The sequence below is a fragment of the Suillus subalutaceus genome (assembly GCF_016647625.1).
Source record: "Suillus subalutaceus strain FC151 chromosome Unknown DFJ58scaffold_20, whole genome shotgun sequence".
NCBI lineage: Eukaryota > Fungi > Basidiomycota > Agaricomycetes > Boletales > Suillaceae > Suillus > Suillus subalutaceus.
The window spans coordinates 347,096-366,256 of NW_024540269.1; the positions used below are offsets into that span (position 1 = coordinate 347,096).

A 19,161-nucleotide genomic window follows, 5' to 3' on the forward strand; every position below is an offset into this window, starting at 1 on the left:
CAGCCAAATGATGGAGTTGGCCAACATTGCAAATTGGAGCTTAAACTCCAATGCCTCTTGCTTGTCAATGTGTCTGCTGTTCTGCAAGGTTACAAGTGAATGCTCAAACTTGCCTAAAGGCAATGGAGCTGCCACAACTGTCCACATCCTCCAGAAGAGGGAAAGGTCAAGAATGTGGAGCTAATCTCCAGGCTCCTAGGACTACTGTAAAGATAATTGTCCACTGGATGAGACCCCAAGACCTTCATCACAGACACCCTAGTGCAACATCTTACCACTGACTCTGCGGACATCTGCATACTATTCTATGAGGGTAAAAAATCTGCCACTTCAAGTTCCAGCAATGAGGACCATTGAGGGAAACACAACAAGAAGAGAACTGTAAAGTACTCTTCAAATGTTGGGTCAAAATTGCTATGCCTAGCTGCTATTTGACCCTAAAGGGTTTCTGTACTAGACTCAGAGCTCAGAGAGTAGAAATATCATCAAAACAAAGACTGTGATTCAGACTGGTACTGACAGTGGTGAAAGGGAGACATGCTTATGTAAGCAGTAAAAATGTGAACATAAACTAAGGAAAGTGGTGGAGTGGTGTATCCATGACTGTGTGCCTGCGTGTCGTGAGCAAGGCAAGAAGTGGTGAAGAGCACTACTCTACGACAAAGCCCGAAGGACACTGAATGGCTCGCTAAACTACGGTGCTACTTGGCTGCCACTCAGCTCTTACCCCCGGGGTCCCCTACTCCATGTGCCCCTCTTGAGAAAACAGCGGCATCCTCATCACCCTCTAAATGCAGAAACTCGGTCTGACATGTGTGTCCAACTTAGTGTTCAAAGAGCACAGCTCAGATCTCGAAGACGTGGATCTTGTTCCCAATCCAGTGACACAATGTGAGTTTGTGCACCAGGTATTTCGAGCGCTGGACATGGTGGGGATGCAACAAAGTCAACAGTTGCTGATGCTGCAGTGAAATTTACAGAGGGTTTGATGAGCATGTTGTCTGATGCTGCAACTGCCAGTGCTACCTTGGGCAGTTCAAAGTCAGGCTGGGGCTGTGCTCGCTGTGGGAAGCTGTGACTGCATTGATCTGATGACCGACAGTGATGGCACTGAAGACTAGACCATGGGTTGGTGTTTGAGCTCCATAGAACAGAAAACTTATATGGTTGTTGTGATGGAAGTGTTGGTTGAGTGGGGAATGTGGACAGAACAGTTGAATCAACGTCATCTGCCCAGTTAAATGACTGAGCAGGGCTCGTGCCATTAGTAGGTGCTGGTCGTGGACTGACAGTGTATAGTGTCTCAGTTTGTGTACTGCATGTTATGTAAGTCTTCACTGCGACAGAGGTGGTCTGGAAGCTGTGGTCTCTGTAAAGATGGATGGGGGCAACCATAGTTCCAGCTTGTATGAGCGCAGCCTTCTGTTCCCTTGTGAGATCTTGTGTGGAGTGCTCAGAATAGACAGAGGAGGAGGTGTTGAGAGGTGTAGCAATTACTGCAGGTGTGGTATGCGGAAAGTTGCGGGACCATCTGGTCAAAAATGCAGATTTGAGCTTTTGCCAAGAAAGCTTCTCATTGTATGGTAAGTCAAAAAACCACTGTAATGCAGTGCCTGTGAGAGAGCGGCTAAAGCATATATGGCAGGAGGCTATTGCAATGCTGGCGGCATCAAGTGCGCAGCTAAAATCTTCCATCCATTCAGAAGCGTCCTGCATGCCAGTAAACTTGTGGCAGGAAGGTCTAGCAGGGACAGACATGATGCTATAAAAGTGCGGGAGCCAAAAAACAGTGGTGGTTGCGGTTGAAAGTGCGCGAGAGTATGCCAAAGTGCGTGAATGTACATGAAAGTGCTCGGTGTCGATGGGCTTCTCTACCCTGGACACTGAACTCTAGGAGTCCGTTGACTCTAATACGTGTTGCTCGTTACTCAATGAGACTCTCTCTAACTCTGGGTAATGTGGACTCTGGACTCTGGACTCAAAGGGGGAAGGACCAAAGCAAGCTTGGTTGAGGCAAACTCGCTCTGTTCACCAGTTGGAACGGTGTATCCACAACTGTGTGCCTGTGTGTCGTGAGCAAGGCAAGAAGTGGTGAAGAGCATTACTCTATGACAAAGCCTGAAGGACACTGAATGGCTCGCTAAACTATGGTGCTACTCGGCTGCCACTTGGCTCCTACCCCCGGGGTCCCCTACTCCAGTGGGGATAAGTGAAGGTATGTAAAAAAGGTCAATCTAAGCTCAGGGAAAACTAAACTGTCACACCGTCCTTCTGGAAAGGACAAGGGGGAAGTTTATCAATTCATGGTGATACTCATCTTTGCAACTGACAAAGAATATCCAGCCACATATGCTGAGGATCTGAAAAAAATTGATGTAGCAGTGGGCAATTGTGTCACTTTGTAAGTGATTTCTATCACTCACATTTGTAGCTACTAATTCAATTTTTCAAAGTCTTAAGAAATCATTCAAGGAGCAGCTCAAAAAATTCAATAGGACCATTGCTGGTGTCACCCCACTCGATGAAAATGGGGCTATCAATCTACACAGTGAGTGTTTTTTTTTACCATTCTCTTTTATTTTATTTGACTTATTCTATTTCCAGAACAAGTGCTTTCCATGGTATGACTGACTCCACCCCATACTATTTTCCAACCCAACATGTGGTGCCAAAGATTACACCTCCCAACTGGGAGTTGACCACACAGCAGAATTCTACACAGTGTCTTGCTACTTAAGGGTCTTAAATAGAACTTGTGTATAGTGACAATACAACTATACAGGGATAAGACTACTTGCCAGTCCTTAAGTACACAGTGTAGAGACTTGAGTCTCTGCAGGTGCATATGGCCCATATTACGACTTTTGACAATTGGCCTTTATTGCATGACTCACACCATCATCCGTATGTGACTTCTATCATGTCTTCAGTCATTCTGCATATAATGCGCAGCTTTCCTGCAAAATGCGCCATAGGTGCAACACTTTTGCACACTTTTGCATTTCACATTCCCACACATGTGTGCTTAGCGCATTTGTCGCGCTCCCTGTGCGCTTTCTCGCACTTAAGTGCTTTACATTGCGCATCATCTAGGAGCATCCATCCATTGTCCAATCAGTTCCTAGGTGCGTCCCTTTTCATTATCAGACCATATTGAGCATATTACACTTTGTATTTCATTATGGACCCTTACCTTACATCACTTACATCACTTACATCACTTACATACTTAGAGCGCTCCCTATTTGGCTCCGAGCCCTGGGAAAGCACTTAAGTAGAACTTACATACTTTCATGTTCATTTTACACCTACCTTTTACCAACCAGCTACCACCCATCTTTCTACCACCATGTTACTTGGCAGTTAGTTCCATGCAATGCATGCATCTGTCATCATCTTAAGGCCCTAGCATCAGTCTATAGCTAGTGGCACTATCAGTATCTGTCTATATCTGCACTTTTCATCATATCATCGTCTCAGTTCACGTCTTTTACACTTGTGCACCGCTTGCACTACCTTCCCACACTTCGCACTCTTTTGCACATCGCTTCCCCACACACACCTTCAGTGTGTTTCTCGCACTTTCACCGCCATTCATCAGGGTTGATCAGCATCATTCTGTAGATCCTTGCTTTCCTTGCTTCCCCTTTAGGGTTGAACGCTCTTGTATCCTGCAAGTATAGCAGCTAGGCAGAGCCGAGACTCACTTATACTGGTAGAGCATTTTATTTCATCTGTGCCTGCCAGGTTGTGATACCCACAATGGTCTACGACTTTTCTAATTTTTGTGGTAGATAACATGTGAGTTCTTGGGAGGATTTACTGACATGTCCTCTTCTTGCCTTTCTCATGATTTCAGTGATACAAAGTTTCTCAGTGTACTCTTAGGTATGTTTTACCCTAGTAGGTTGTGTTTCAACCTATGAAAGTCTGTCTCAACTTTGCCTTGTTCTTGTGTCTCTCTTCTCATTTAAGAGAGAACTATCTTAAATACATAAAGCAAAGTATGAAAGCTGTCTCAGTGTTATATAGTCAACCTCTCTTTTAGGTAGTATATAACTAGTAGTAGAAGTGTCATAGATCTTACTTCAAGGTAACCTATTTGGCCTGCACTTTCTGAATCTTACTAGATCTCACATGGTTTGAGAGAAGAATAAAAGTGGAAAGTTATCATTACTTGGTGCAAGATGGGCTCCTTTTATACATGTACCTTTTTGGAGGCCCTCTTACTAAGTATGACTCATCACAACATTCATAAGTCACTGGCTTACTAACCATGACATTTGGCAGTGCTAAATCAGCTGCTTATCAATCCAATATACATAAATGGTAAATGATATTACAAAGCATGACAAAGCACAACAAATCCTTACAAATCAGCATATTGCCCATCACATGACATGCTTACAAACACATCTGGTGGCTCACTGAAGGATTCTGTGGCTGAAAGAAATGGAAACAAACAGAAATAAATGGAAACTGCGTAACAAATTCATGAAGAATCCTTGAAAATCAGAATATTGCCAATCACATAACACACTTAGTAACATATTAGTGGCTCACTGAGTAAAATTGGTGGCTGAATAAGCCTTGAAAAAAGAAAGGGAAAGAAACTGATGGAAACTAACATACTGGAAATATAAGTACAAGTAAATCTGTCACAAGCCTATAATACAATGAAGTATACATTAGTCAACTCTCCTGTGATTATTTCCTGTCTACATATGTCATGGTATGATTTCCATACCATGCATGACAGCACTCGTTGTCCTGCATGATTTGGGAATCATGCATGGACATGACTACTAGGTATCCCCCTAAAAGACAAAGTCTGTTAGCTTAGTCCTCAGACTAGTCAACCCATACCTTGGTATCAAACCTTGGTCCAATAGTTTCAGTTTTCCCTCAGTGATTCATGAATCCACCATGTTTTGAAGAAAAGTCATATGTGAGATGGGAATCACATAATGACCTAGTTGATATGAGAAGCAAAATGAAGGCTAAGGTATTGCCTTTCCTTTGGCTTATTCACTTTGGCTAGAGAAACCCATAGAGAAAAGTTCAAAGCCTAACAAAAACCTATCTAAAAAGCCCGCGTATTGTGTACTATTATTTGTTCCATTATTTCTGAGTTGTTTTCTCTAGTGTTTCTTTACTTTACTTTTCTATTAGGATGCTCTGACTAATCAGATGCTTCATAAAATTGTACCTACAGGGTATGATGTCATAATGATGTCATAGGACTTCACCTACACTCCTGCAGGTATTTTGGTTGAAAGATATGATATCATAGTGATGTCATAATGATGTCATGTTCCATGGAATTTGCTAGAACATTCCAATGACTCATAATGACTCATAGTGACTCATAGTGACTCAGAATGATGTCATTATCCCACCATGAATATTCTGGAATGTTCTTTTGCACCTGCTAGAACATTCTGCTCCAGTTTTTGGAATATTCTTCCCACATTCTGAAGTCATTACATCACCTTTTTACTTACATAATATTCCCACACAAAATGTATATAAGGAGAGCCCATTCTCCCCCAAAAAAATAGATCTCCCACTTGTTGCATTCAAGAATCTCCCTCTTGAGCAAATTGAACTCTCACCTAAGAAGCTTCAGTCTGAACAAATTGCTGCTTACAAAGCCCATTTCCTTTGTAAGAACTGTCCAGGCAAGTGCAGGGAAAGTGTTTCCCTTGAGATTACGTAAGTTTCTCGCGATAGAAACCCAGTTTTGTGAGACCAGTGTTCTCACCACGTAGTGTTTACTGACCAACACAAGCTTTGGTCAACGTTGTTATTTGTGAGACCAGCGTTCTCACCAGGTATTTGTATACTGACCAACACGAGCTTTGGTCATTGTTGCTATTTGTCATTGTTTTTTATTTATTTTTATTTGTCATTGTTGTTATTTGTGAGACCAGCGTTCTCACCAGGTATTTGTATATTGACCAACACGAGCTTTGGTCCACGTAGTCACATTTGAGACCAGCTTCTCAACAGTTAACCATATATTCAGGAAACCAGTTCAAGTGTCTAGACGGTATATCCTAGACAATCCCATAGTTTCAATCAGAGATAATAAAGCTCCGGCTAAGTTAATCTGACTGATTGGTTTAGCGAGCCTCCCAAGAACTCACACGTTATCTACCACGAAAGAAGAAAAGTCGTAGACCGTGTTAATCGAGGACTGGCAAGAAGTCTTATCCAGTGTAATTGTGGTGTCATTACATTCTTACACGTTTTCATATAAGACCCTCGGTTATTAAGACATCGTGAATTTATGTGGGGTGGCTGGTCCCTCATCTCACCAATACACTACTTGTTCTGAACTCCCTTCCCTGAATCCTTGTTTCATTTCCACAAGTGCTCAGCCCATTCCCCCAAGTGTTCAGCCCACTCACCAAAGCAAATATGCTGCTGGCGCTCAGCCTATTTCCCCCTTCTTTGCAGCACCCTCTCCTCCCTCTTTCACAGCACCCCCTTTTCCTCTCTTTCATAGCACCCTCCCTCCACTCCTTTGCAGTATCCTCCCCCTCTTTTTCCTCAGCCTGGTGTGGAGGGTGGTCTGATCAATGTTCCTGACAGTGATATGGAGGATGACTCTCATGTTGATGATAGCCCTTTCAGTGCCCCTCTAGGTAATGCATTGAATACCTTAGATAGGGACTTCAAGATATGTGGTGATGAGGAGAAGGATAGGCTGGAGGTCAACTCCTCCTGGCATTGTGCCATTAGCCTTAACAGTCCTCCCAAAGTGGTAGGCCATAAGTGGCAGTATGCAGCTTCTCTGTCTCCACCTTGTGTCAGCATCAATTCATTCATTCTCCTGTACAAGGCACAGATGCCTATACATCACAGCCACAAGGTGTTTGATTCTACTTTGCTTAGCAGCCATGTGTCATACAAACTTCCTTTGTCATTAGAATCTTGCACAGCTGCTCCTCTTCATCATTAACAACATCCTTGTCAGCCTATGTTTTCATCTGACTATTAGATTTCACCAACAGCATCACAAACATCTCTTTCCATGAAGCCACAGAGCTTCATGAGCTTGCAAAATAAGAGGACTTTGGTGGCAGATATGGAGGGTCAGATCAGCATGCTCAATGATAAGATCAAAAGTATGCATAGTGACATGTCTGAGTACTGGGAATTGAGGAATAAGTGTTACACCCTGAAGATGAACTATCAATCCCAGCAAAAGGAACACCAATGGCGCTGTGAGTCCCATTTACATGAAATGATCTTCCCAGCTGCCACACACTAATGCAAGCAGGAGGCCAAGGACAAGGTGATCCTCTGTCTTCAGGCTGCAGCTGCTTTGCAGGAGAAGGAGACTGAGACTTAGTACCTCAAGATACGATACAAGACTATGATGATATATACTGCAGGTGGAGATGTTCCTAGTCCCTGGTCCTTGTCACCATCATCCTGATTATGTGTTGCTGTTGCTGTTTTTTTAAAAATATTTGTTATGTCATTTCATATACACATTTCTTGAAATCTGTTGTAGTAGTACATGTACATATCTTCTGATTGCCAATGTGACCCTGGTTCTTTCAAGTTACCCTTCCCTATGTTCAGCTCTTGAGTAAGGACTGTCAAACAGTTGATCCATCATCTTCAAATGAGAAGCTTGCCCTGGAGTACCCTCATATGACCTGTCACCCACAACTTTATCTCCATCAGGGTCTTCAGTCTCTTAAGCTGCAAATTCTCTGGCCTCCCATTCAACCCACCTCTGAGAACAATAGAACTTTGGATCCTGCTTGCAATGGTGAGCTTCAAATTGAATGATCATGTTGTGCAAAATGATGCAACACATAATCCAATGGATAGCAATCTGAAGCTCTCTTTCTGTGTGAATATTGAGGTGAAGCTCTTGGAGGGACTGAAACTGCCCCTTAAGAGCAGCAAGTGATGACTCATGCTTTTCACTTTTCATTCTTTGTAATACTACACTTCATTTTGTATGTACATTAGTAAACAAGCTGATTCAACACAAGTTTGTAAGCACATTCTTACCAATCTATGTATGAATCATGCTTAGTAAGATGGCCTCCCAAAAGGTATATAAGGAGCCCATTTTCACCCATGTAATATAAGCTTCCCACTTAACACTCTTTTCTCAAACTGTATGAGAACCAGTAAGATCTAAGTGCAAGCCATTCAGCAGCCTTGAAGTTAAAAATAAAAAACATCTATTCAAGTTATATACTACCTTGCAGGGGTTGACTATATAACAATGTACAACTACCTAGCTAAGTTCTATCAGCACTACTTTCCTCTCTCTTTTTCAGGAAGGGAGACACAAATCACGAGACACACATCATGAATCCACAGGCACACACTTGCCAAAACATATACAAACTTCACACTCAGTATTTCAAGAGCATAGACATATTTCACAATCCACAAACACACACTTGCCAAAACATGTACAAACTTCACACTCAGTATTTTGAGACCACAAGGTTTAAACTAATCGAGGAACAAGAAGGAGAATATTGAAAGACATTCCTCCCAAGAACTCAGCACATTATCTACCACAAAAACTAGAAAAGTCGTAGACCGTGTACTTAAGGACTGGCAAGAAGTCTTATCCTGTATAGTTGTGTTGTCACTATATACATGTCATATATAAGACCCTTAGATAATGTCATATCCCGTATTCCGGACCTATGTCCGATGATGTTCCCATGCCTTCTGGACGCCTTCCGGATGCACATCCGGACCTCCATACCCTTATCCATGACTCCATACCCTTATCCATGCCTTCAGTCCTCCAGTCCACTATTATTACGAACTAGGATAGTTCAGACATATGGCTACTCGATAAGAGTAATCGGCCAAGGTCGGTTCAAGGCTTCGGCGTATACCGAAGTTCGATGTTCTAAGACAAGACAAGGAGAGTGTCCTCGACTTGAATCAAGTTCAATACGACTTAAGATTGGAGGTCTTAAGCGAAGGAAGTTCCAGGTAAAACCTAGTAAGATTAAAGTAAAGAACTACATGGTACAGGACGAGTTTATATAGTACATGGAAACGACTTTAGGGCCGGTACGATGAGATCATAGGGATGAGTCAGAGATAAGACGAGTCAGAGATAAGACGAGTCAGAGATAAGATGAGTCAGAGATAAGACGAGTCAAAGATAACGAAAATAGATCATCTAGCGACGGCAAGATGCGATCGTGATGTAATACAATGATGTAAAAGAAAGAAAATGAATAGGGGCGTACTTGACTGTAACAACTATCGGTTTGGATCCGTACACCTTTGTACATCCATATATCCATACCTCTGGACCTCCACAGCTAAGCCTGCTTCATCCACCCTTAGTTCTATCGGATCCAAGCTCATTCCATCTTGGACTCTACCTTCCCTAGACTACCGGTCTATATCCATGATCCATATCCTAGTCTTGTCTTCACCTAGATCTCCAGATCCACTCATCCAATATCCAGACGCCTCATCCAATATCTCTAGACCTCCAGATCTGACCTATACTCATATCCAAAGCCCAAACCTTAAATCAGTGTCTATCTCCTTATGGTAATCCCCTTGACTCTGGACTTCAGTTATCTCTGTTTCCGTCTTGCTTATTGATCCTTGTACTCTGTTCATCTCCGAGTTCATTTACTTATGTTCCGTTCATACTTACCAATATGTTTCCACATGCTCGTGCATAGCATTTGTGTTCAGCTTACTTATCCTCTCGGATCCCGTCCAGTATATAAACCTCTGTACAACTCCTGTAAAGTTTCCTCAGTTCGAATATCAACATAGACTTGCTCTCTCGCATCTTAGACTTTGCTCTTCCACATTAGACTTCACTCATTCTTGTCTCGGACTTTGGTCCATCTGAGTTCTGCCTTTCCATCAAGGCCTAGGGATGGATTCCCTAGGCCGGAAATCCGGACCTTCGGATTTGTCCCCTATGTCTCTGTTCTGAAGTCTATGGATTGATTCCCTAGACTGAAGTTTTGCCTTTCTGGCACTTCCTGTCTTTCTGAGACTTCTGTCTACTTCCTGTCAACTCCATCTCTACTCAAGTGTAGTCTACCTCTGTTTGTTTCTACTTCGGACCTTGTCCATAGTAGCCTTTCCCCTCCTGTCCTAATCCTGTCCGCTCCTCCGGTCCTCCTAACCTTCGGACGTCGTAACCTTCGGACGTCATAACCTTCGGACGTTGTACCCTTCGGATGTCATAACCTTCGGACGTCGTACCCTTCGGACGTCTTAACCTTCAGACCTCCGGACGTCCTGTCCTTCAGACCACTCCTCCTATCCTATCCTGCTTTGGACTCTGTCCCTTGCAGCCTATCCTCTATGTGTTTCTATCTAGGAAACTTACCTTGGGAAGTCTTACCTTCGGATCTAATACAGTGGATGAAACTCCTCCAGAGTTTCCTATACTCCTCCAGAAGTTTCTCGCACTCATCCGGAAGTCCTCTAGCACTCTACTAGAGTAGCCAGCCTCCAGAAGTCCTTCGGACTTCGTCGGATTCCATCTGGACTTCATTCTGAAATTAAGGGCATGTACTCGGGTAAGGGGCACAGCGCACGAGCTGAGGCCAAGCCCTTCGGATCCGTCTACCCTTGAGCTACGGTCTTAACAGATAACAAGACACCATGGGAGTGTCTTTTTCAAAACAGAACAGACCCAAACACATGAAACAAGTGGTTGCAGAATGGGCCTTAGTAAGGTTAGTCTCTACTAAATAAATCATTCATAGTACCTTAGTTACAGCAGTTTGCATAATGGTAGAGACCAGCAGTAATTCCCAAAAGAAAATGTGCATTTATTTCTGAGAAGTAGTCCTACCAAGATTGATTTTTATCTCAACAATGAAGCAAGCTATTGACATGATCCAAGTGACAAAACTGATCAGAAAAATTGAATGCAGATGACCAGTGGAAAAACTAAGTGATTCGGTGAAGTTGGTGGTCACCTGCCCTCAGAGCCAACAGTTTACAACAACACTTTTTTCTCCAGTCAAACATTGGTTGAACATCTCTCTTACCCTACTATGAAAGGTCACAAATCATCACAAGAACTATGTAAAATTATCATCTGAATGCTACTGCTCCTTGACACATCTGAAATCATGCATACACTGGTGCAAGCAAATCAACAATAGCAAAGATTGCACAATGCTATAAATTGACTGGGAACCCATACAAAGAAAGCCAGAATGGTAATCATAGTGGTAGAACTTGAATGGTGAACTTGAAAATTTTTGAGGTGCATCCAGATTCAATCTCTTTCTGCACAAATTCTGACATGACAAAAGTACATGCATGGCTGTTTGTCCCACAACTGTGATATGTATCTAGACGAGCTCCATGATGAGATGAGCAAGGCTCATGGGAAACACTTGTCATTGTCCATGATCTGGCGAACACTTCATCGCACGGGCTATTCAAGGAAGAAAGTTAGTGTCTTGATTCTCATTGACAACAATGTTTGATTGACATGTGTGATAGGTTGCTTGAGAAGTGAGAGAGCGGAACCTTGATAAACATGCTGAATACATGTATCAGATTGGCCTTGAGTATAGACCTGACCAACATATCTTTGTCAATGAGAGCTCCATAGATCATTGTACTGGCCATCATGGTTATGGCTACCCACGAATGAATAGAAGGGCATTACAATTTTTTGTTCATGGCTTAAGGTATGATCAGTCAACAATCACTTGAAGTAGAAGTGTACTCATTTCCAAGAACTGATAGATACTCAGTGCTCCTGTCACAACCCCTATAATGAATAAACACAAGGGCAGAGACTAGGACTCAAACTAAAGAATAATCACAAGACGATAAGAGCAAGTACACCTTGGGTCGATTCAATGACGAATACACAAGAGGTTTGAACTAAGGAACTACTGACTACAATTGACTACCTATATACATATATTGAATCTGAGTTGTAACTATTAACCAATCATTAAATAGAATAGAATTGTACAATGTTTATATAATAGAACCTTCCAGAAATGAGTCATGTGATGTGATGTTATCTAATCTAATCTAATCACAATCATAGAACATGTCTTCACATCTTCAATCATAGGAGTTATTTGAGTAGTGGGCACTAATGGAATGAAAGTGTCTTTGAATGGTTTCTTAGGAGTTTGATGAGCAGTTTGTGACAGCTCCCAGCCCTTAGCTTATCAGGAATCCTGCTCATGGACATCATTGAGGACTCCTTCACCAAGAGAAGATTTTACCAGTTCATAGATGCATTACTTGATCAAATGAATCCATTCCCTCGGGCTGGTCCAAACTCAGTCATAATCATGGACAACTGTAGCATCCACAAATCTGTACTTGTACAGGAAATGATACTTGAACAGTAGAGTAACTCAACCATTCAGGTGCTGTTTCATCTAACTGCCAGTGTCTTTGGATCCACCTGGCGCTGTGGCTGCCGACAAAGTGCCAGGATTTTTTCATGGAATGGGCCATGGCCATGGTTTAGTCTTTGAGATGACTTCCTGACTTGGAGGATCTTCCACCTGCATACCACTGGGCCAAGGCTCCTTGACCTTGCGCACTCAGGTAGAAGCCTTTGCCATCCTGCAAGACAATGTAGCAGACTGGGAAAAGTGAGATGTGTGTGAATTTGGTTTTTATGCTAGTAGACATGAAGCAAGTGTCCACTTCACCAAATCATTCCATCTTTTCTGCAGTCGTCTGCGCCTCGTTTTTCTGATCAAGTTTGTATCTTACCACTTGTCATTATCTTGCTTTGTTACTGAAATAAAAATCAATCTTTGTAGTTCTACTGGCTCTGAGGGCAGGTGACCACCAACATCAGTAAACCACTTTGTGGTGTACAGCGCTGTACAGTGTGCAAGCTCCACAGCTTGGTCCCTGTTAGCCAGTTCATCAAGTAGCACCTTGCTCTGTGAATTTCTGTACAGACACTCACAGACCACCCAGCAACTACGAAATTCTACTTAAATTGGCAAAAAAAATTGCTGTCTATGTATGTACAGACACTCACAGAGCACCGGAACTGTGCAGATATTGTTCACTGTACTGATATTGCTCGCTGTACTGCTTACACGACACTAAAAATAAAACAAAACCAATATATTCAATCACATGACTATGTTGGACGGTATTAGATCACGATCAGGAACACAATGATACAACGGTGCCTAAAACGATGAAAGAGGGGCGCGGGAATAGAAAACTAGTTGAGAAGAATTTGCAGGTGGTCGTGCTTCGCCTCAACAACTCCTTCGAGATTCAATGCTGCGGCCCTGTGCAAATGAAATTAGTATAAAAGTTTTCGGAGAGGGTGGAGATCCTTGCCATCCCGCTGCAGCCCATTCTTGCAGTTGAGCTGACAGCCTCGGACCATGATACGCGTCTCCAAGGATATCTTTGAGAAATATGAGCATCCGATTGTAAATAGGGCTGTAGTCCTTGCTTGAAAAATTCGGGTATGATTTTCCATGTCCGTTTTTCGCAAGACCGTCGAGGACGCAATTGAACTAGTATAGAAAAAAAATTAATACAACATTTGTGAAGGAGATAACCTACCACTGCAGCAACCAAAGCCAAACACGAGAGTGGCAATTCCGTACAGAAGATCTCTGGCATCCTTTGCGCGATTCGATATGGCCCTGTGTAAAAGAATGCGATGGCAACCTCACGAAGGGCGGGATGGGCAAAATTTCGCGTTTTCCCCTGGCAATCTTCTGTCAGTATAGATGCGATCAGTGCAAGATCACTCACCATTTCGTCCACCCCAAACCGTAAGAATAGTGATTCTTTGATTAAACCAGCAGCCGCATGTTCAATCCAAGCAGCACGTTCTTGAGCGGGGACCGAAAGCGGGGGAATGAGCGAATATGATAGTGGTGCAATGCTTATGGCAGTTTTCTTCAAGTCTGATCGCCAAGTTGAAAGATCGTCGTACAGCTTCAGTACAGACTGTCAGCGATATATCGGCCCAGAATAAGTTAAATACGCACCAACTGAGACATATTAATTTTTTGCTCAGGCCAAACCCCTGCGATGACAGATTAGTTTGAGAACGAACGAGAACAAATGAGCACTCACCAGCTTCAAATTGTTCACCGTTCCTATCCCACATAACCAACGTTGCGATAAGAACTTCGGTGATTGATCCTGGTAGGTTCTTCACCAAGGCTGGAAACGGATTCTCCAGGGCATGTTGCAGGCGACATTCCGCTTTGGCATCCTCCAGAAAACGCTTCCAGCGCGGGCCATACCAAGATAGTTGATCGGGTGTTGGCCCACTACCCGATGCCTTGGACCTTTTGGCTCTTGATGGCTGAACGCTAGACTCGGTTTCTTGATTTAGCAGCTTGAGGGAGTCAGGGTCAGGAAGACGGGGCTTTCTGTTTTTCTCATGGTGGCGCTGCAATACATCCTCGGGCTTCAAGGTAATGGTCTACTTAATTGTGAGCGCCAATTAGAACAATTTCTAATCTCACCTCAATGTGTTGGGACTGTTGCCGCTGTAGGCCTGGTGAGATGTCCTGAGGGCCCTTGAAAAAAAAGAAATGTAAGCGTGTCACAATTAAGTAACGTGATCATACCTGAGAGCTTTCGTTCCGCTGGACGAACAAAATGAAGTGAGTCGGTCTCAGCTAGACTAGAAAACTTACGGAGGTTTTATCAAGGCTCGTCAGGGCAACAACATCATCTTCATCACGTGAATACTGGAATTCAAATTCAGGTGTGAGTGGACGAGCGACTGGAGGTTGCGAAGGTAGTGCATCCTTTGAAAATCCTATGATATCGATTTAATGAAGGGAAATCATGCCACGAAGATGTTTACCTGGATGTTCTTTCTGGCGCCGGCCGGCCTCCCCCCAACCAAACTCCTGCGAGCTCTTGACAGTGTCATCATTCTCCCCCTCTTCATCATCCTCTCCGTCAGCCTCTCTGTCGGGATCTTTGTTGTCGCTGTTGTCACTGTCATCGCTGTCGTTGCTGCTGCTGCTTTTGGAGTCGCTGTCCTCCTCAGATCCTAGCAGCCTCAGATGACGTTGAGCCCTAACAGTGTCATCCTCCTGGCGCAGAGCTGGGTCTAAGTTGTGCTCCAAAAAGACGGACCTCTGGGTATGCTGCACTCGCTGCTCAGCGATAGCGTCCCGAGCTCGTTTCTCAGCGATAGCGTCCCGAACTCGTTTCTCATTGATAGCATCCCGAGCTCGCTGCTCAGCAATAGCGTCCCTAGCTCGCTGCTCAGCAATAACGTCCCTAGCTCGCTGCTCAGCGACCTTCATCCCAACGGTGACATATGGGTTTTCCGACACCTGAAGATTGGGCTTAGCAGTACCGGGATGAACAAAGTCTGTGGTGTTTGAAGCAGCAAATCCAAACCGTCTGCCAGGTTGTAGTAATGTCAAGCTGGGCTCTGCAATATCCATGGCTGAGGCATCTGGAGCATCACTGATGAGCAAGCTATACGGTGGAGGAACCGCCTATGGGAGAATCAACATGAGTAACAACATTAATTAAACACTTACCTTAGAATCTTTCTTTCGACCTTTACGACGTGGCTCTGGGGCTTGGGGATTGACTGGAACATTGGGACCAAGGGACGTCCTACCCTTGTGTTCGTGAGCTCGAGGCTTAGATTGTAGCGCTAATCCAATTTTCTCCAGCTGGGCGTTCCTACCTCCAGTTCCTGCATTAGGGCAGCCAGAACGTCGGGGAGCATCATTTGCTGCTTCTGCTCCAGCCAGGCCGAGTGACACGAGAGGTACCATGCTGGGTACTTCGGCAATGTCTGCAGCCCGCGACTTCTTTGGCAAGCCGGTCTTTAAAGCATCAGATCCTTTGCGCTTGGATCGTTTCCTCTTGGGACTGGCAACGGCACGGGGAGGCATCACTGCAATAAAGAACAGGAAGAGGCAACGCTGATGAATTATACCAGACTCACGAGGATTTTATATCATGTCTCAGTAATCGATATTCGGACGACTAGCGAGAGAAAAACTTCATTGTTAGTAATGATAGTAATAGAGCAACACACCTGAGTCAATGTGTCGCAAGAGTTGTGTATCATGACTCGTACTCGATATTCAGATGGGACTAGCGAGAGAAGATGTGCTTCATATTGACGTCAGTTAAGAAAACGTTTCACACCCAGCCTGAGAGTTACATTCAAATTTCGATTACATAAGCAAAAACAGTGCGCATCATTGGCAAGATGAATAGTAGTACGTAAAAGAAACTGTCTGATTGTGAAGAGAAAGAGAAAAATCAGTAGGGTGCTCGTAGGTGAACTATCATAACAACGTAACACAGTACATGAGATTCTAGGTATGCATATGCCAGTGCAAACAAGCTAATAACAAAGAAGATAGCATATGATGAGCGGGTGGACAAATCGAATCACCTTTCCCTCCTGGTCATGCGTCACTGCCCGATGCTGAATCAGACTCAGTGTCTCCAGTATGATGGGACTTCTGTCGCTTAGGCTCCACAACAGAGAAAGACTCTGAAGCAAGCCGTTTCCCCTTGAAACGATCCGCAAGAACGGCAGCATCATTCTTGAGCATATTCACAGTAGTTGCGAGCTCCTCGTCGTCGGGAAGCTTGTTAAGATGCGAGTTGAGTATACCAAGAATGGTACTGAAGGTGACGGGGTGAATCATGTTGTCCGCCAGAGCTTTACGCCACTCGGTTGCGAGGGGGATGAGGTCCCTGAAGTACGGGTGAAATTCATCAGTGAGACGCTTTTCTTCTGCTGGATTCGCGAAAAAGGTGATCTTGAAGGCGGCGCATGTTTCCAAGTCAAGGCTTGTCCATCGATCCAGCAAGGAATTGGGTAAGGGCCCCTGGCGCACCATGCCATTGGGACCACTGAACTTGATGCAAACCCAAGCGAATATAAAAAAAAGAGACTCCAAGTCATCCGCAAATCTGTGAACGACAAATGATATTGGCAGAGCCAAAGAATCCGATGATGATTTCGGGGTTGTCGGTTTTTTCGTTGATTTATGTGCCCGAGTTTTCTTCTTCATTGATTCCGAGTTCGCCTGTTGCTGCAGGATTGCGACCTGGTTGAGTAGCCCACGTGACATGAAAGGGACTGTGCCCTGGCAAATGAATTAATAAACTGAATATTTAATGAATGAGGTGTACTTACTGTACCACCGATGGGATATTTGTTATCCGCGGCAATACGAACTGCGAACTCCCAGTCAATAAGAAACCCTTCACTACTGCCAAGCTCGTCTAGGATCATCGCGTTGTTAAGACTACAGTCCCGATGCAAAATCTGACGTTCCTCCACTGCAGTTTGTAGGACTAAAATCAGAGAGCATCAGTTTAAGACACCTGTACCACGAACTAGATGCTTACTCTTAACAATATCTCTTAGTGCTCGCACGAACTCCTTAAGCGTTCAGAACATGTGAAGGGGGCGACCACATGGCTTCAAGACAAGACGCACATGAGTACGACTGGTGCCTCTGGTACTCCGGTGTTCCTTGTGCCGATATTTGCAGGTAATGTCGGGCTCACCATCTGACCGCTCAACAACCCAATAATCCACCAGCCTTGGAACGCCAGGGACGTTGTCCATTAACTCCAGCATCTTGATCTCGTTCAGGACTACATTATCGTCCTTGCCCAGAACCCAATGATCTTTGATGATGTAGTCTTCATCGTCCAAGGTGACTAAATAGCAAACGGTTCCGCGACCAACGAGGCCTCGGGTTGCAAAAAGAATCCTCTTTATGGTGTAGATTTTCTCCCCTACACGAATCTTGCCGCAAGGTTCGGGTGATTGAGTAGAATAAGGGAATTGGGAAGGGAGAGGGGTGACGGAATAGATGCTCTCGGTCATCTCAGCCTGGGGTATTTGCGATATGAGGCTAAGAAGGGGAGCGCTGCGGGTTGCAGTGGGTTGAGGGGGGGAGGAATTCTCTTCATCCATCGAGTCATGCAAGGCGCTCGGACTCTCTTCAGTTGAGTCGTGAGCAGAATCACTAGAGGACTCATCAGAGTCATCAGAGTCATCAGAATCATCGGAGACGACCGATTCAAGAGCTTCGCCGGATGATACATCAGGATTTGGAAGAGAATCAGAGCTCGATGTGGTAACAGCATGGTCTGTCGTACTACTCCGTCGGGCAGGAGTATTTCTGATGGGACGATAGCCGTGGATATCTTTGGATCAGGGTGGTGAAACAATCCTCGAGAAGGAAACTGTTGTGTCATAACCGACGCACTCTAAACTCCCAAACATGATAGCAGCGATGATGTGTAGAAATGCGTTGGGTTGCGTGTAAATATCGAAGCGAGGGGATACAGCACCACCTGAGTGGTCATACATCAAGACCCTAAGGTGGCGATATTTATTTGTGAATGATAATATGAGAGCGAAGCGCCTCCAGGGCTGTTCACTCATCATAATATAGGCATGGGTATCCGCGGCCTTCCCGAGTTGCATCGCAGGCTGGTATCGACTGTGCGTGAGTTCTGCTGATACCCTGATGTTTCCCCACTTGGCAGATATATCGTCAGATAGGACAATATCTGGCTTGCGCTTGATGGCGCTGCCAGGCAATGCCTTCTGTGCATTGGCCGCACTCCATGTGCCGGTTGCAAAGCGCATTGCTACAAGTTCGGACCGCGACCGTGACAAGCAACTAGCAAAAGCATTGAGAAACGCTGCAAAATTTTCTTCATGAGTTGTTTCCTGTGTGGCGTTGTCCTCCGAGTCTGACCCCGAGTCAACCCCAGCTGGAGTACTACCATTTTCTGGGGGGTCAACTGGAAGAGCCCAGTTCCAAGTCTTCGCTTCAGTGTCATACAGCGGCACTAGGGTATCTGGTGATGTACTGCTAAACTTTTCATTGATGCACTGGTTGTGATGAAGGATTTTTCCAAAAGGTATTTTAAGGTTGGACACATCGGGAAGAGGAATTGTGAAAGACTGGAAGATTTGGGTGAGTAAGTGTCCTAGTATCGGTTGTGAGGCCTTTGGTGTATCCTCGTGAGTGACCAGCCGATTAAGCTCGTTGGACGTGATCTTGTTCATAGCAGGGACGTCAGTGACATCGGGGATAGACACAAGTGATGACAATTTGATTCCGTTGTCAACAGTCCTGAAAAAACAAGCCATTTTGTATGTGACAATAG

At 44.3% G+C, this 19,161-nt stretch overlaps 5 protein-coding genes across 5 annotated transcripts; 2 read left to right on the plus strand and 3 right to left on the minus strand.

Annotated features, from left to right (window-relative positions):
- Positions 1-831: 831 nt before the first annotated feature.
- DFJ58DRAFT_724575 (uncharacterized protein) lies at positions 832-1,758 on the minus strand (the record flags this gene model as incomplete). The annotated part of the gene is made up of 1 exon (XM_041385122.1): positions 832-1,758. The coding sequence occupies one exon, from the start codon at positions 1,756-1,758 to the stop codon at positions 832-834; it is 927 nt and encodes a 308-aa protein (XP_041247341.1).
- A 198-nt stretch (positions 1,759-1,956) lies between these two features.
- Positions 1,957-2,627, plus strand: DFJ58DRAFT_838757 (uncharacterized protein; the record flags this gene model as incomplete). Its single annotated transcript, XM_041392481.1, has 5 exons — positions 1,957-2,072; positions 2,118-2,215; positions 2,335-2,401; positions 2,454-2,548; positions 2,605-2,627. The coding sequence occupies 5 exons, from the start codon at positions 1,957-1,959 to the stop codon at positions 2,625-2,627; spliced, it is 399 nt and encodes a 132-aa protein (XP_041247342.1).
- Positions 2,628-6,423: 3,796 nt separating this feature from the next.
- On the plus strand, positions 6,424-7,447 carry DFJ58DRAFT_838758 (uncharacterized protein; the record flags this gene model as incomplete). The annotated part of the gene is made up of 6 exons (XM_041392482.1): positions 6,424-6,534; positions 6,560-6,650; positions 6,672-6,769; positions 6,936-6,977; positions 7,007-7,232; positions 7,404-7,447. The coding sequence occupies 6 exons, from the start codon at positions 6,424-6,426 to the stop codon at positions 7,445-7,447; spliced, it is 612 nt and encodes a 203-aa protein (XP_041247343.1).
- Positions 7,448-13,219: 5,772 nt separating this feature from the next.
- Positions 13,220-15,896, minus strand: DFJ58DRAFT_838759 (uncharacterized protein; the record flags this gene model as incomplete). The annotated part of the gene is made up of 11 exons (XM_041392483.1): positions 13,220-13,289; positions 13,378-13,523; positions 13,573-13,719; positions 13,768-13,965; positions 14,007-14,044; positions 14,095-14,449; positions 14,493-14,546; positions 14,598-14,615; positions 14,667-14,791; positions 14,840-15,488; positions 15,534-15,896. The coding sequence occupies 11 exons, from the start codon at positions 15,894-15,896 to the stop codon at positions 13,220-13,222; spliced, it is 2,163 nt and encodes a 720-aa protein (XP_041247344.1).
- Positions 15,897-16,421: 525 nt separating this feature from the next.
- Positions 16,422-19,144, minus strand: DFJ58DRAFT_724578 (uncharacterized protein; the record flags this gene model as incomplete). The annotated part of the gene is made up of 5 exons (XM_041385123.1): positions 16,422-17,111; positions 17,162-17,322; positions 17,377-17,410; positions 17,468-18,186; positions 18,241-19,144. 5 exons carry the CDS (start codon positions 19,142-19,144, stop codon positions 16,422-16,424), a joined length of 2,508 nt encoding a protein of 835 aa, XP_041247345.1.
- Positions 19,145-19,161: the final 17 nt, after the last annotated feature.